Source organism: Lepidochelys kempii, chromosome 2, assembly GCF_965140285.1.
Source record: "Lepidochelys kempii isolate rLepKem1 chromosome 2, rLepKem1.hap1, whole genome shotgun sequence".
Taxonomy (NCBI): domain Eukaryota; kingdom Metazoa; phylum Chordata; order Testudines; family Cheloniidae; genus Lepidochelys; species Lepidochelys kempii.
The window spans coordinates 188,373,294-188,391,631 of record NC_136381.1 but is presented as its reverse complement, the minus strand read 5'-3'; the positions used below and the strand labels follow the sequence as shown (position 1 = coordinate 188,391,631).

Here is an 18,338-nt window from a genome sequence, read left to right as displayed (position 1 = left end):
CAGTCGGAGAACACTTCAATCTCTCTGGTCACGCGATTACAGACATGAAAGTTGCGATATTACAACAGAAAAACTTCAAAACCAGACTCCAGCGAGAGACTGCTGAATTGGAATTAATTTGCAAATTGGATACAATTAACTTAGGCTTGAATAGAGACTGGCTAAGTCATTATGCAAGGTAGCCTATTTCCCCTTGTTTATTCTCCCCCCACCCCACCCCACCCCCGTTCCTCAGACGTTCTTATTAAACCCTGGATTTGTGCTGGAAATGGCCCACTTTGATTATCATACACATTGTAAGGAGAGTGATCACTTTAGATAAGCTATTACCAGCAGGAGAGTGGGGTGGGGGGAGAGAAAACCTTTTGAAGTGATAAACACCCATTTTTTCATGATCTGTGTGTATAAAAACATCCTCACTGCATTTTCCACTTTTATGCATCCAATGAAGTGAGCTGTAGCTCACGAAAGTTTATGCTCAAATAAATTGGTTCGTCTCTAAGGTGCCACAAGTACTCCTTTTCTTTTTGCGAATACAGACTAACACGGCTGCTACTCTGAAACCTGGTGTTTTTACAGGCCTCAATCTGTAGCTTCAATTAACAGTTTATGCACAAAACCCTTGGCTTCAAATCTTGCTAGACCTGCTGTAGGTCTTTTTCCTCCAACGACTGACATTCAAGCTGCCTCTGTTGTTCTGGAGATATCCACTTCCCCTCCAAGAGCAAGGTCTGTTTAAGTTTTAAAAGCAGATTTCGTACACGTAGGGAGGACAGGTTGAAACTGTTGTCCGCATTACCTCATGAAATCCATCTGTTTAGATCAGTAGTTCTCAACCTGCGGCCCACAGGTTGCTTGTGGCCCAATTAGCACAGAGCTGCAACCCATGTGACATCCTCAGGGCCATACAGGTAGTATTGGATGTGGCCCACAATGGTAAAAAGGTTGAGAACCACTGGTTTAGATAGATATGTCCCTCCATCACAGAAACATTAATGAATTCATCTTCAAAACACCCCTGTGAGCAGGGGAGAATTATTATCCATCTCTGAGGGCTGAGGAGCTGAGGCACAGAGAAATTAAGTCCCTGATGAAACTTGGCCAGGGTCACAGAGAATGTTGGTTGCAGAGCCAGGAATAGAACCAAAGTCTCCTGAGTGAGTCCCATTCTAATGCCTTCACTGCAATACCATCCGTTCTCTCCCTTGATTTCCGTATCCCTCAGTCACTATCTGGCACCACAACATAACACTCTGATATTAATAGATTTTACAGAAGTCCCAAACTTCCTTTAAATGCAAATCAGACTTGCTATGATAACGCACTGGGCCCAGCTCATACCTGCTGTAATTCTGGTCACTGAATACATTAACATATAAAATACAAAAAGGATAATCAAAGGTACTGAAAAATATTGGTAGTTAAGAGTTCCTTCAATTATAACATTGGCAGTATGCTGGTATACAAATGAATATTCAAAAAATAACAAAAAATACTGACTAGATTACACCAATCTTTCCAGTCTCTTTGAAGTGTACCTCTAATGTACTGAATGCTAATTTTTGTTCAGCTAACAGGCATTCATGAAAAATGCAGTCCTTAACCAGAAAATATCTGTAAATCTGATGATGATTGGATGTCTTCTTTGAGAGAATTTAAATGGACTCTGTTCGGATAAAATCATACATTAAAAAACTTCCCCTCTATGTTGATAATGCCCCCCCTGAGATTATTCAAACACTTAAATTATTTTTGTCTGCTTAGTAAATTCAAGTTAGACAGCAAAACTAGGCTAGTTGGTTTGTAATTAATATCTCCTTCACCTGGAATATTATACCCAAGCAAAATGCTGCAGTGGCTGAGTTGCAACTGTAAGACCCTGGCTGTGTGTTGTGTGACCCTCCATGGACTGCCCATGTAGAGGATAACAGCCTACTACTGCTATTAGCTACTAGCTCAAGTAGGTTGAGACCAGTGCTGAAAGTCCTGGGTTCAGTTCCCACTTATTTCCCATGATGGATGTCATTACACAAAGGTTGGCCATCTGACCATTTTTTGGAGACCTCCATGTGTAGCATGGCAAGAGATCATTTTAAAATGTTGGCCACCAAGTGATTTTATTTTAAAAATTACTAAAATATTTAGTTCAAAGAAACAAGAAATGATAGGCTAGCTCTTCCAAGTTGCAAAAAGAAAAGGAGTACTTGTGGCACCTTAGCGACTAACCAATTTATTTGAGCATGAGCTTTCGTGAGTTACAGCTCACTTCATCGGATGCATACTGTGGAAAGTGTAGAAGATATAAAGATCTTATAAAGCTTATGCTCAAATAAATTGGTTAGTCTCTAAGGTGCCGCAAGTCCTCCTTTTCTTTTTGCGAATACAGACTAACACGGCTGTTACTCTGAAACTCTTCCAAGTTGTTTTCCTTATTGCCAATTCAGGGATTGAACTCCCGCTATATTAGTCACAGGTGTTCTTTTATGTACCTTTGGGGCCACCATGATTAAAACCAAGCAAAAGAATAACACTAATTAACTATGGATATTTTCCTGTTAAAGGAAAAGAAAACATTAGATAAAACTACACAAATGACAAACCCCAAATGATAAAACTTCCATTACAATATCTTCTGCATGCCTCTCTGTGGAGAAAATTTAGCAGAGATTATATCTTTGCAAGTAGGCTGACCTTTGGTGGGGTACTTTTTCTCTTGGGAAGTTGAGACCAGGGTCTTATTTCCCAAAATTATAGAGAGTCCAGGGCTAGTGTATCTTTTGATAGCTAAGAATGTTTACAAGTGGGCAAAAGAATGTTGTTTAAGGGCAGGTGAGAGGTGTCTGGTTATTATTAATAACCAGTCATTTTTTAATTGGTCAAAGAAAGCAATCAACTAAATCCTATGAAATTGAAGAAAATATTTAAATATATTACTTAGAAAGAGCCATGTAAGGAACTCCTCCGGAGTTGGAGAGGAAGCTGCTTGAGCATTGCCAGTAATTAATTAATTTCCCCATTAATATAAATATTCTATACTTAAATGTCTTCTTACATTAGTAATTAGTTTAGTAAGCTCAGTAGACTCCATGTGGGGTACATAAAGCATTTTACCATTTACATAGGAATGATACTAGGAAATTATATTAGATGCTTTGCATTTAGTTAAAATTCTTGCAAATATGCCATTCAACATGGTTTGCCATTTCAATGGTTAAGAAATAAAGAAAGGTTTTCTACAAAACATTTCCCAACTAAAATTTCTCTACAGTTTGAAAGACACAAGCAGAGGTTTTCTTGCAAAAAGGGTGGGGGGGAGAGAGGAAGATGGACAGACGGCTTTGACCATACTTGACATTATGTGTGACAGGGACAATGATGAATGGGCTCTTAGGCTGGTGATAGGCTAATGTGTTAAATAAGTTCGTACACACTGTGCATAAAGTATGCAGCAAGGCAAATCCAGACGAGACAAGAAATTTAGGTTAGGAAGTCTTCCTCTCCATCTGACTGCAATTTTATAATTAGGGTTAGGCTGTGATATTGTATAAAGCCATTAAAACTGTCTTTTTTCCTAAAAGATTTTTCCAAAGCGTTCACAGGTAATTTTTGCTTCCAAACAAGTTAAAGAAAATCCTACGAGTCATATTTATTATAGGCAGAGCTGGGAGCACCTCCTATTTGGTTGCCCACACTGTATGACCTGGTTTTCAGTTGCTTATAACATTGCCAAATTTTAACCATTTGGGCTAAAATTGTTTGTGCTGGGTGTCTGCCTCCAAGTGAATATTTTTGAAAGTGTCAGCCAAACCGAGTCATTCATTTCCAAGAACAAGGCTAGGGAAAAATATACTGTTTTGCCCATGATAGAGAGTCCTGACAACCTTTTCTTTAAAACAAAACAAAACAAACTCTAGCACGCCCTTCTTTGGAGGAGTGCTTTGTGTTAGGGATGAGCCTTTTGCCATCTGTGTGAAAATTCACCCAAATTCGGTCAAGGTATAGCTATTGAAAAAAAATCACATGCTTTGCACATGCTCAGCAGAGTTTTGCAGCCAAAAATTCTGAAGATTCTGTCCACACTGAACATGCTCCTGCAGGCAAGACTTTCCCAGTTCTGGGTTGGTGCTGTGGACAGGCAACAAAATTGAGACCAGTGAACCTGTCTCTCCAAGAGCCTGACCGTGAGGGGATGGGCGTGGGACAATCACACACCAGCCTTCAACAGACAACCTTAATTCTGGCATCTCCTAAACTTTTGAGTTCTTGACGTTGTAACTTCAATAATGTTCTTTTAGCACTGTTTTTTTGAGTGTAATATTAAAAATATGGCACTGACATTACAAAGAAGGTTTAATATCTGATAGCCCATCATCATATGTCCCATTCAAATACATATTAGGGTTTGAGCCAACTAAGAATAAGTGCTGATTCCCGGCAGAAGGGAGACCTTAGGTAGTTTGGAGGGATTAGCTTTCTGCTCACTGGCTCAGAGAGCTATATCCCTCCCATTGGTTCAAGGGCATCCACACGGTCAGAGGGCCATATCCTCTACCCTCTGCTTGGGGTTATTGTCTGCACGCCCCAGGAAGGGTAATACATGAAAACTCCCTGCAGAGAATTACTCAGTTTCCCCTTTCTGGGAGGGGACACTGTGCCCTTAGTTTCCAATGCTGCCAATCAGATGACTTAATACTTACAAAGGGCAAGGTACCTGCACAGGGAAGCAAGAGGGTTTTAGTCCCCAGCATTGGGTAAGTTACCAGTGGAACCCAGTGATGTGGGAGGAGGGGAAAGTTGTCCATGCCGAACAACAAGCCGTTGAGCTGGGTGTGGGCATGTGCAGAGCCTTGGTTCTGTTCCCATCCGCAAAGTGCCACTCAGACCAGCTGAGCTTGGCAGAGATGGATGTAATCTGCTACTGATATAGGCCAGTCCCCCCCTAAAATACAGTATAGCTATGTGCTGCTCCTTATTCAGGGCAGATTGCCAAGCGATAACTTAGCAAAAGCTAAGCACATCCAAAGGGGAAACTACTAAGAGAGAACAACGGGGGAGCCCATCTTTTGTCACTGCTTTTCATGCATCTTGCAGAGCAGAGCTGTATTTTAAGAGAAGGGTGAATATTTTTCATTAATTTCAAAGATCGTATTAAAAGATTGCCCACACCATGAATTAATGATGTGTTTCTCTGAGGCAGAGCAACTGGCTTATACAAATGCACAGGTCCATCAGCTCCTTCCCAGAATGCCCTCCCTTCTGTGTTAAATAATTGAGCAATTTAAAGTAATTTTAGTGTATTACAGATACACTATAGAACGTTGTGATCTAAAATATGGCCCAGGATTCCGTGTTCTCTGTCTTTGTGGGAGTGCTGAATAGAGGCTCAATCCACTATTGCCAATGTCTGTCTCTCTCATGTTCTACAGTACCTGTTTTGAAATTAAATGCATAAAGCAAGGAATAAAATTAATTGAATCGGTTCTACAAAGAAAGATTGTGTCTTTATCTGTGAAATGGACTGATCTGCCATTTCACCAATGTTCATTCAAATCTCCCGTAAGGCCTAATTTATGTGATGCTAAATTCAATATCAGCAGGTTGGCAGCGCTAGTAAACACCTCTCCAATGCAAACCAAAGGATGCCAACATACAGCGCTTACGGAAATTCTCACAATATTTTCAACCCAGATCCTGTAAAGTGGCAGAAGAGCAAACATTGGCATTCAGGGAGAGGAGCTGCACAGGTGGCTTTATGTCCCCTTTGTGGACTCCAATCTTGAGCTTGCTGGGCTCCAAACCAGTTTGCCTTGATTTAAGTTAGAGCAGCCTAAGGACTTCTTCAGTTTATGCCATTTGCCAGAAGCTGTCCCTAATGGCCATTACAGAACCTGAGACTGATATGCAATGACTTGCTGGCCCCACCCCTTTCCACCAGCCATGACCTCTGCACCCGCTGTAGGCAGAGGGGTATCACAGAAGCTGCTACAGTATCTCTATGCCGTCTGGGGATCCCAGTGAGGGATGTTCTTCCAACAGCTGGCCATGCCCACTCTAGGGCTGATTTGTGCTGGTGGGGTGGCCCATGCAAGTCCTAATGCAGAGGAGAATCAGAACCTTTAGCTGTATTGTAACCATCTGAACACAAGTTATCTGAATTCTCTGGAGCCCTCTGCCTGGCCACACTACCAGTGTTTACCATTAGGTAGGTACCTGCTGTTTTGATGCTATTCTTTTCTGCTACATCTGGAAGATGTTTCACAATCAAAGAACGGTGACATCTGCTTAAGGAAAGCTTTTTGCAGCACACACTGGCTTGTGCAGGGAGAAATCGCCTCTTTGGATCTCTTAGTGTAGCTGCTATCTGTAGATCATGAGTGGACTATTCACACCAACCACTACATTTAATTAATTTAGCTCCCATTGTCTGAAAAAAGATTTTAAGTTTTACAAATCTGTTTGCTGTTTGAAGCATTTGACCAATATTTGATACAAACAGATTTCACCCTCTGTGTTGTACATGATTTGCCACAACTGTTGCTTCAAGTATTTGCTGTTTGGGTTGTGTGATTGGGCACGTGATGTTATTTCTGCTCCCTGATTGGGTGACTGAATTTTTTAGCAACGCGGGGGACTGATTAAGTCAGGTGTGGCCCAAGGGGTCATAAGAACACATTTGCAGAATTAACTGGTTTACTGATAGCTCAGCCTCAATGATCATTAAAATTGCCTTGAACCCCTTTTCCATGATTATAAAAACAAATATCTTCCATATTGATGCCACAATCCCTTAATAATAATTAGTAGCCTTATAGCTTGGGTCTCAGCTATACATTTATAGTTCATAGGATAGCTGGATTGGGAAAAAATGAGTTAATATAGCACAAATCATCTGTGATCTCATGATGACATGCTAATTTTTCCATTTGGATCAGGCCCTCTATGTATGTCATCACATAGTCAAAATCCTGGCCAGCAGTGTGGATCATGCCTTCTGCACAAAGACTGCCCACAGAGCTGTTGATTTCTACACATTAGTATTCTGTTTGGTCCAATGGGAAGAGAAATAGAAGAAAAAGCATATAACACATTAAATGGATTTAAATATACTTTTCTATATATTTCTTAATGGTTGTCTGAGACTTGGTAAAGGGGACATCTGTATTAGATTTAACTCAGAATTTGTAGGTTTAGTACATGTCTTAAGTTTAACATTTTATTGTCTTTTTGGGGGGGGGCATGAAAATTAGGATATTTTCTTTTATTTAGTATTTGTGTTACAGTAGTGCCTAAAGACTCCAAGCAAGACTGGAGCTCCATTATGCTAGGTACAAATTACTGGGCATAAGATATTCCCTGTCCCAATGAGCTTATAATTAGAGCTGGGCAAAAAAGATTTTGGCAAATGGTAAATTTGATCCCCAAAACAGAGTACATTTTTAACTATTTTCAAATTCAGACCAAATTCAGCAAATAGTTTTGGATGAAAAATAATCAGATTTTTTTCCCCCCAGAAATGTCAAAAGGTTTTGGTTTGACATTTTTGAAATCAGCTGTTTTGATATTTTGTTTTAAAAATGACATTTTGAAAATGAAATATCAATTCAAAACAACATTTCATTCAACCTCACCGACATTACGTTTCAGTTTGAAACTTTTTTTTTAAATGTTTTGGCTCAGCTACTAAACAAAAAATCAGTTATTTGGTCAGGTCTACTTGATCAGTTCCCTGTCTTCTCTATTCATATGTGGAGAAAAGACACATTAGCTTAATTTTTTACAAATGAGCAACTGCGTCATAGAGATTAACTGGCTTGCCCAATGTCACACAGGAAATCTGTGGCAGAACTGGGAACTGAACTAAGAGCTAGTGAAAGGCCCTCCCATGCCTTAACCAATAACCATCCATCAGTTGCTCCAAAGTGAAGGAGGATACAGTTGAAGTCTTTTTTAGAAACCTATAGCAACTGGTTGAATACTTTGAGTTTGAGGAGAGCAATGAGTTTGTAAAAGGTAGACTTGTGCTTGGAATAGGAGCTAAAAATCTGTCTCAAAGGGATTGCAAAAGACAGGCCTAACTTGATGGAGTGCCATAGAATTTGTCCTTCATTGCAGGTTGCCTTTAATTAATGAAAACAGTGTGATATACACTGTGTAATAATTACAACTATTATGATATAGACTACATGGCACTTCCCTTCCACCTCCCTCGAAAGAGCTGTAGCTACAGGGTTACCTCACAAACCCAAAACAAATGTGTAACTCACCACAAGGCAAGGGATGTTCTATTTATTCCATGATTCATAGCTGTTAGCAGAATTTTCACATTTAATTCACAACAGAAAATAACTGAGACAAGAAGATGTAAGGTTTTTCCTAAGGTTCAGCACTGTTGACCATTCACTGAAAACATGTGACTTTGTTGTATAACTGAATCCTTTACAAATGGGGTAACCATGAAGATACTTGACCTTTTGTGGCAAAACTGTGCTATTAGATAGACACTTGGACAGGTTACCTCTAGAGTCCACAACCAAAGAGAATGCTGCAAGGTTTATTTTAAAAGTGGTTTTTCACCTGTATGCTTGCTTAACACATGTAATATATTTACCTAGTAGAATGAAGGCATTTTCCTGCTTGAGTTTATTGTAAGACACCCAGCAACTTGCTGTGACAGGACAAGAAGGGAATAAATGAAATAATTTTAATATAATATCAACAGTGTATGAGAAGAAACCATAGGAGAAAGAGAACATTTTTTTTTTGAAAATTCTGCATATGTATATATTGCATTGTATAGTTTTACAGACAAATTTCCATCAAGGACATAATATATTTTTTTAAACACTGATTTGTAGAGGACAACAAATTAATTTTTTCCTTCTGTACAGAAAAGGGAGTAGGATTCTTCTTTTTGAGATAGTTTGCTGTTCTTTAAGAGGAGTCCTCGTATTCTTCAGCACTGCGGCGTCCAAAATCCATCCAGCCCATGTAATCTCTGTCATTTATCCTGTGTGACGGGTCAGTGTTCTGTACCCTGTTTCCCATAATTGAGATCCTTCCAGTAGGACCTAGCAGATGAGACATGAGAGGAAAAGAATAAGTGAATTCAGTTTTTAGCTTCCCCTAAACTCATTTTTGTATCTGTCACTTATTAATGTTCATATGGTGTTTACAGCGCTTTTTTGGAAAATGATGTAAACATGGGGGGAATGTCCTCAGAATTACTTGTTTGAATTCAAAATAAAAAGCATACCCATTGGAGATTTGCTACAGGCATTTGTAATTGTGTGCATTATGATTTGTGGAGAAGTCTGATTAATAATCTGCACGTTTCTCTGAGTGCATGGCGGTTCTCCCATGTTGTGGAACCTGTAGCCCTGGATTAACTATTTAGAGGGTCTCTTCTGTGACTCCATTGGGCACGTCATTTCCTCCCTCTCCTCATCCCCATTCCTGGCTGCTGGGAGGGAATGTGGGCATATTTCTCCTCTTTCTTCCTCATTGCATGGCCACTTAGAGGGATAAGGAGGGACCTGGTTGCTTCAGCCCATTTGCTCAGTGTTCTCTATGATGTCTCCTTCTGGTTTCAGAGTAGCAGCTGTGTTAGTCTATATCCGTAAAAAGAAAAGGAGTACTTGTGGCACCTTAGAGACTAACAAATTTATTAGAGCATAAGCTTTTGTGAGCTACAGCTCACTTCATTGGATGCATACAGTGGAAAATATAGTGGGATTTGTGAGGCAGGGTGTGGAATGCTCTGTGATGAGCTAAATCTACTTGAGAGGAGGATCATGCCTGGGATGAGGACTCCATGACAGTCCTCTATGTTGCCTGAAGAGCCACAGATGGTGCAGAGTACGAGGATACATATTCTTACAATGTACCTTTATTAGGAGTGGGATGGAATTCAGACATGTGGGTTTTCCAGAGAAGTTGGGCATGTTTGTATGTGAGAATGGTCTGGCTAGAACTTACAGATACAACTGTTCTGGAACTCTGAATACTATTACTTTTGGATAACTTCTGCTATCAAGCTAAGGTTCTTCTGTGCTTCCTTCTGCAATAGTATTAGAGTGCTGATGTCTGCTATTGCTTTTGGTTTTTTGTCCATCTATGTTTAAAGCATTAATAGGCTGTAAGGCCAACATTTTCTGTGGTAAATCAAGCCCCAGAGATGAAAAAGAAAGGTCTTTATCTGTCTTAACATGTTACATCATTAGAACTGAAAGAATTTTAAAATGTTAAGAATGTGAAAATTTGCACTTCAAGGGATATATTTTAACTTCGTGTGCAGTAATACTGTAATTATAAAAATAAGCTTAAACCTCCTATGACTGAAGTCAATGACAAAGGTCCCATTAACTTTTAATGGGAACAGGAATAAACACTATACAGTATATTGTTAATATTTAGTTTTGACCCAGATCTGTGAGTCTTTAAATTTTCAAAATTAGAAAGTCCTCAAATCTACAGAATATTTTTACTATATAAGAATGTATATTTGAAAGGAACACCTGCTGCCACAGTACTTTTATGTGGATGGAGTTTTCTTTACAGATGGAAATGACTCAGAATAAAATAATGAACATATGGTTAGAAACGTAATCACTTTATCGATGATTGCAGAGGAGAGTACATGTAAACTGAATTGATCCCCCTCCTCCAGCCTTTAGACATTTACTTAAACCAAAATGGCAAAAATTTAACTACTAAAAAGTCTGATTGCTTAACAAATTAAGGATATCTGTTAAATGCTCAGAAGCCAAGAAATTCACATACATAATTCAAATTAATTAAGGGGTGACAAGAATGTGGTTTCTTGGCAGTATAGTCTGATACCTTTGGAACAGATAGTTCCTGATCTGAGTGATGGTTTCTACTTAAGACTTCTGAATTTGAAACTCGATTACCCACTGGGCCCTATTGGCTCTTTTAGAGCCATTGTGATCTGCCCTGACAAAGCATTTTTAATTCATGTGTCTCTGACTTGATGGCCACAATGTGTCTCCTTTACCCAGCTGCCAGATACATGATCGAACACTTTTAGGATAACTTAATTCAAAGAGCTAGTGGGTTATGCACAGTAAACTGAATTTCTTCACATCAAAATAGAAGCCATCTTAATTACCTTCAAATCTCTGAAGGTGGCCTATAGACACTCTACAGAGCCACTGGCCTTCAAACATTTCAGCTTCAAATTACAGCCATTTTTGAAAGATGGTAGAACCCAACCCTAACCTCATGAGATAATAACTTATTTTCCCCCACAGTTATAACTGGCAATGCCTCTCCACAAACCATGACCACAAACGTCACCACTAATCATTATTAGCACAGCAAAAGTCCCAATATGTGTAGTGTCTTCTTGCCAGTAGGTATGGATTGAACATCCTCAAAGTGACTAAAACTGGAATTGAGGGGAGGTCTTGAGATTTCTCATCATATATCAGATGGAAGCTTCATATCAGCCATTTTTTAAATTTAAAAGCAATATTATCTTGATGAAATTACAACACTGGGCAACCCCTCCTAGAACACACAAGCCATAAGGGTCTTCTGTTAAAGGATGATAATATAATTGGTAGATAATGGGCTTGAAGGGGAAGTAAATGAGAGGCCACAATGTGCTTTTCATCAGATCCAGCCATACAAAGGTTACATGTTTTTGTCCTTTCACTCTGAATTCTTTATCCTCTCCTGTTACAAGTTCATTAACATGTCCAAGTCCAACCATCTGTCTGCGACAGGCTAGAATCAAGCTTGACCTCTACCAGGTCACAAGAATGTATTGTATCATATGCCTACAGTGGCTTTAAGGACTACGAACATACTTCTAAAAATAGGTGGGCTTTTTTAGGGGTGTGTGTGGTGGAGATTAAGGAATCTGAGATAAATCAACAAGATACAGGATATCTTCTGTCAGGTAACATTTAAGATAAAGCCAAAGTGTTCTTTCAGGATAGCTGATTGAGATAGTTGAAATGCCAGTCAGGTATTTTGGAGAATGCACAAACTATGAAACCATACTGAAACAGAATAAATAGATAAACTTCCAAACAGCAGATTTTCAGGAAATGAAGGATGGAAATATAAAACTTGAGAGATATAATTAAGATTCTGTTTCACAGATCTCTTGTAATAATAATGCTTAGTCCCACAAATAACAATTATAGCACAGATCTTTCTAAATGAACATCAGGTCTTCTCCCCCTTATATTACTTTTACTGTTAAACTGGACTCCAGAATGGACATGATTAGATTTGGCATTATTAGGCGCTGTTCAGATGCCTTCAGCACATGCTCAGAAGTGATATGTTTTCCAGTTGCTTATAACTTTATTACTTGACCATTTTATATATGTAAGTGTGAATGTGAGTGTGAAAACGCAGACAATATATATGCTCTATATAACACACATGGCATCTCTTACTCCAGCGCCCTATCAGGAGTAAGGAAGAAATTCAACCTAGTGTGGAGGCCAGCTCAATATAAGCTCCATAATGAGGCTGTGTGGAGGGACAGGTCACAAGTGAAGTGGCCTCCGAATGTGTGACAAAGAAGAGGTCTCTCTCAGCCCTGCATAGGCCAATGTGAAGGGGAATGGAAGGGGCAGGCCACTGCTTGGGTGAAGTGAATTTCATCTTAAGTGCACGAGGGGAGATAATTCTGGTCTGGGCGTGAAGTAATTGCCTGACATCAAAACAGCTGTGTAATAGTAGGCAAAGAATCTCCTGTTGGCCCCGACACCCACCCCCTTCACTTTCAAGATGTCCTCCTTTCCTGCAATGCAGTGTGTAGAATATAGGGAGACTGTAGCAGATGAAAAGACCTCTGAAACCATGTGTAGTACTTTCTGCTGCACTTGGCAGCCATCTTGCTCACTGGAAATGCTCTGCAAGTAGCCTGCCCCCTGAGAATATGTGAGCAATAGTCTGGTGTATTCCGATACAAAACTGAGCTCTTTTTCAGAACAGAGCATTTAAAAAAAAAGTGAATGAACCCCTTACCAGGAAGTTTGAATGGACAACTATTTGGAAATGTTTTAAATCCAGTATCTCTTTTGGAAGAACAAATATCTAGCTTTTCAGGAGGAAAGCATTCCTTTTTGAAAGTCATTCTATGTGTGTGGTGTGTGTGTGAGTCAGTATATACTATAAGGTTTATACTGTAAACCACTTTATTTTGTGCAAATACATGTTTTGTGGGCCTCTGGCCTACAAATCCTTACTCATGTAGGTTGTCTCATTACCTACTCAGGTGGAAAAGTGCAACTAATGTAAGAGTTTGAAAAATCAAGCCCTTAAATTGAACTACTCCATTGATACTGTATGCAACAAACTTAGCTGCAACACCAGAGGTTTGCATTGTACAATTCTATTGTACTCTAAGCAATCATGAAACTAGAAACGTAAGATAGATTCTTACTGTACATGTATGAAAGCAAATACTCAGTTCCTTATTAATATTTTTCAATATTTCCTTTACAAATGTAGATGATCATAGTAGTCCCTTCTGCCCTTAAAATCTATGAATCTATAAAAATACTGAATCTCAAAAGGAATTCTTTTGACACAGACACATGGCATAATAAGTTGGCTATTACCTTTTCTGGCTTGCTGGAGATATTTGGCCAACAAAGCTCCAATGTTGGCTTTTTGGTCAACATTTCCATCCACCCGCTGGATAGGTTTCAGCTGGCCAGCTGATGAAGGGACACGAACATGTCGGTGATGCTCTGTCAAGCTCTGCTCAAGCTCAGTGGCCACAGGATTCTCATTGTGTGAGCTTGTAGCCTGCTGTCCAAAAGAGCTTGTTGACAGCATAGCAAGGAACATGTAGATGCAGATACCACTGTACATAGCTGGAGGGAAAAGAAATGTGAGGTTGTTAGAATGGTGAACTTCACTGTATTTAATACTACCCCTTTCCTCCCTTTTAAAAAACTTCTGAACAAACTAGATTTTAGAGTGTACTGGAAACAAAGGAACAGTGTTAAATGGGAGAAGATTGGAAAGAGAATATCTGACAGGTAGGTAAAATGTTTCTTGATTTAAGAGGCAGTAGACTGATAGGGCTGTATAGTGGTACAAGTAGAGATATAATCAATCCATTGCAAAGCTCTTTGCTGAAGAACTGCCTTCTCCATCTTATATTTCCTCCTCTATCTCAGGACAAAACATTTCAGTATTTCACCATCTTGTTAAAATATCCAAGTGATACAAATATTCAGTTTTGAAAAGCTGGTAAAGAATGTTTATTTTAGCAACATGTATTTTGTTTTTGCTTAATTGTTCCAGCTGTTCTACCATATCTTAGGGGGGGAGGGGGAAAGATCACCAAGGGAAAAGAAAACAAAATCTTACTCCAACAGTTGAAAAACTGTGGAATAAACTTGGGTCTCAGGTGAATTTTCAAAGCTGTTTAAGAATTAGAATGATTTGGAACAATATGTGTCTTCATGTAAAACAGAGAATTTAAGTGTTATGGACATTTTCTTGCTTCTATAAAATCCAAACATAGGACTTATTTTACATATCTTAAACTATAATACACAGATTTGCATTAAATCATTATATAAACTGAAATAGAGTTCTTCTAGAAATGTAACATAAGTCTTCAGTTTGTAAACAGTCCATTGTTCAAGAGGAAATATTGAACTGGATACTTCTTAATGCTAGAATGCTATTTTATATGTGTACATGAAATATTTCATGGCTAAGAGCCCCTAAAACTTACAAGTTATTGAACAACATTATATATATAAACTTGTCTCAAATATGAACTGTTAAAACAAATTTACCCATCACATACATTAGAGTTAATAATGTTTTAATGTGAGGCAAACAGGTTTCCATCACAATTGTTATGAGATGAAATAAAAGTTTCAAAGCGGTAACATTTCAGGATTCTACAGTCCCAGCATAATTAATACCTTATCACTGAAGCATCAAGTACATCCTTGCTACTTATAAAATGCCTATCCTCTATATTCTTTTCATGTAGAGATGGGTGTTCTCACCTGGCTACTTCATCTAATGAGAATGACTCAGAACGTAAAGTTCAATATTAAAATACATATATCAGTTCATTTTCATGATTTTATGTCTCTTTACATAATTAATTTTCACTTCCCATCACAAATGCTGTGCAACCCTAGAGAGCTAGATGCTCAGTTACAAAACTAAAACATAATTTTGCTTTCCAGGGTCTTTTTCAAGGATATAAAATAGTTTGTTTAATGACATAATGTTGGTAAAAAGAACTATAGAAATATGTATTATTCCATGCCAAGACATATTAAAGAGCTGAACATTATGTCCTGAATATTAAAGATCTAAATTTCTTTAGTGAAGGTGCCTGTGAGAATATTCATGAGAAGAATACCCTGAAAATTCACATTTTAAAAAATTAGTAGACAAATAAATAGTCACATCATTTTTCTACAAGCAAAGATTCACCCAAACTATGGCTAAAAAGTTATTGACCCATCATCTCCTACCTTTAAGTAAGATACTTTTTCCTAGTTCAAATCAGAGAGACTAGTGTTCAGGTTAGATAAGTTCTAACAGTCTGAAATGCTGCTCCTTAAATAGTCTAGCCCAGTTTACACAGGTCTGACGCAGATGAAGGATCATCACGTGCTCAACTGGATGCTATCACTTCGTAACAAATTAATTTATCTGTGATGGGGAAGGGGGACAAAAAATCTGCTAACAAAGAAGCGCTGCGTTCTTAACCCTTTCCTCGCCAGAGCGTCTTTGATCGTGATCGGTGCCAGTAGCGTTTTCGTTCACTAGTAGTGTAGTTTTAATTAAGCAAGTGACTTTGCTTTGGGTGGGGACACTCACGTCTTTTCACCACTCTACCCTTTCAAAGCCCAGAAAGAAAGCACCTTAATTAGGGTGCAGTGTCTGTATTTCCGCTTGCAGTGAAATAACGCTCTAACTCTGAAACATGAGAACTTTCTTCCCTCTTCCAAAGAGATAGTCTCTAAGGTGCCACAAATACTCCTTTTCTTCCAGAGAGAGACTGTTTTGCATCTATCTAAAATTAGCCCAGATATAACACACCTAAGAAGTGTTCAGAGGCTGTTTGGCTGATAAGGCTCCTTTCAATATGGTTTTCAACCCCCCCCCATGCTTAAAAAACTTCAAGTAACGGTTCCTGGTTGCAAACCCTGGGCATGAAGAGCAGCGAAACGCAAACGCTGCCTAGCTGAGCTCTGGGCACTAATTAGCGATGGCTGATTTTATTTATTTACCTCTGGATTTTACAAATCGTGCGTTTCTAGGATGTAGAGTAAGGAAGCGATGCTGGATCGGAACCGTACAGAATCGTCCAGACCACTCCAAACACGCTGGAAGTTGAGGGAGTGCGGGATAATTTCTCTCTCCTCTCCGTCCCTCAAACAATGGTTTTAACAGATTGTGTGGGGCCTTTTCCATCCTGCTCCTCGCGTGTTCATTTTCCAGTGCAATGGGGGGGGGGGGGGGGAAGGGCGTAGGGGTCCTTGGACAGGATCAGGGTTTTCTCACCCCAAGGGCACCGTCCTGCTCGAAGGAAGGAATGGATGTGACAACAAACGGTGTGGGATCGGTTCGCTCTAACTGCAGTATTCACACGCGCAGAGTCCTGGGGCTTTGCTACTCCGGTGGCATGGGGGTGGGGGGGCTCCAGAGGCCACTGATGTGCCAAACGCTTTATGTTGGGAGCAGAGGGGTGGTGTCGCGGCTCGAGGGGCTGTCGCTAGTGTGAAGCTGTGTTTGCGCGCCCCCTGCCCAGCGCGAGCGAGCGGAGCGGGAGCGGCCAGCAAACAAGCGGCGGAGCCCGGGAGAAGGCGCGGGGATGGAAATCTGGACTTGCCTGGCGCTTTCCTACCCCCCCCCCCCTTGCACGGCGCCCCCTCTCCCCACCCCGCCTTCCCCGTGCAGCCAGCACGGTTCCTTCCCCGTCCGACCGCCTGCCTTCGGGGAGCAGATCTGCGTGCCGCTGGGGCGGGGTCCCGCTCCCAGCAGTACACCCCCCCCCGCGCGCCTTCTTCCTACCCCTTATCACCTGCCCGCTCCCCCCGCACCCCTCTGGCTCCCCAGCATTTAGCATCAGCCTCCCGCATGCGCCACAGAACCGGCTGCCCCTCGCTAGCAAGCCGCTGAAACGCCCAAGGCAGCTGTTTTCTCTGGGGGGGGGGGGGGATCAGAGCAAGATCCGAGCCGGAGCCCGGGCCCCGCTGGCGAACCGCGGCGTCGAGCGGTGATAAGTATGATTGACACGTTGTATGATTGACACGTTGATTGACAGGTCACATTCTGGTTGCCTCGGCCCGGCCCGGCCCGGCCGCGTGGCACCGGGCGGGGAGGGTCCAGAGAGCGGCGGCTCGGAAACCCCAGAGCGGCTTTCCCCGCGAGCGGCCGGGGCGACGGAGCTCTGAGCTGCAGGCCGCCCGAGTGAAGGAGGGGAAAATCTCCCCCTCCCCCCTGCTCTGCAGCTCAGACCCGCAGAGCCTCCGGGGACCGGGGCTCTGGGGGCGGATTGGGCTTCCCAGCGCTCGTTATAAATAAGGCACCCACCACCGCGTGGGGCCGCTTTGCTGGAAACCGACCTGGCCTCGCCTCGCGTTAATCTAGACGCGGACTACACGCAGCCTGCTCTCCTTTCAAGAGCCCGGTCTTCTCCTGAGACCCACGTGTCCTGCGGGGCCGCGGCGGGGGGGGGGGGGGGTGTTGCACAAGCAGCCGCAGCTCTGGTAACTGAGGCCGTGGGGGGACCCTCCATGAAACGTTAGTGAAGCAGGGGAAAGCGAGGACCCCCCCCCCAAATGAAAACAGGAGGGGGGCCCTTCTATAGAAACGAGGAAAGGGGGCTCCTATGGAAATGACAGGGGACGTGATCGCCCCCCTCCAAAAATCTCTGCGCTTCATCCTGCCACTACTTCACACGATTCCTACAGCACGTTGTGACCTCCTTGTAACTCCCCCCCCCCCCCGCCCCAGTCAGCTCTCCTGCACCCAGTTTGTAGGTAACAATCCTGCCTTGATGAAGTGCAGGACGAGGGGGGTGTCTACACTACACATTCACCCCAGGCTCTGACTCAAGTTTGAACCCAAGCATGCCCCCCCCCATTTTGTCCACACACAAATCAGTCTGACTCAAGTCAGCAAGGACTCAGGACACAGGTCCTGGGACCCGCCTAGGGGTGTGGATCAGAGCTGGAGTCCTGCTGTGTCCCAAGCCCTGTCATTTTGCAGAAGATCAGCATCATGCAGTACGGATTTGTTAGCATGGTTGTGAGACCCAGGTCTAGCAATTGTAAACCCGGGTTTATGCCATAGCGTGAGTG

At 41.5% G+C, this 18,338-nt stretch overlaps 1 protein-coding gene across 1 annotated transcript; it reads right to left on the bottom strand.

The window, feature by feature from the left end:
- Positions 1 to 8,281: 8,281 nt before the first annotated feature.
- Positions 8,282 to 15,547, bottom strand: CCK (cholecystokinin). The gene is made up of 3 exons (XM_073329510.1): positions 15,501 to 15,547; positions 13,605 to 13,862; positions 8,282 to 9,068 (listed from the first exon to the last, which is right to left on the bottom strand). Exons 2-3 carry the CDS (start codon positions 13,858 to 13,860, stop codon positions 8,932 to 8,934), a joined length of 393 nt encoding a protein of 130 aa, XP_073185611.1. The 5' UTR covers positions 13,861 to 13,862; positions 15,501 to 15,547; the 3' UTR covers positions 8,282 to 8,931.
- Positions 15,548 to 18,338: the final 2,791 nt, after the last annotated feature.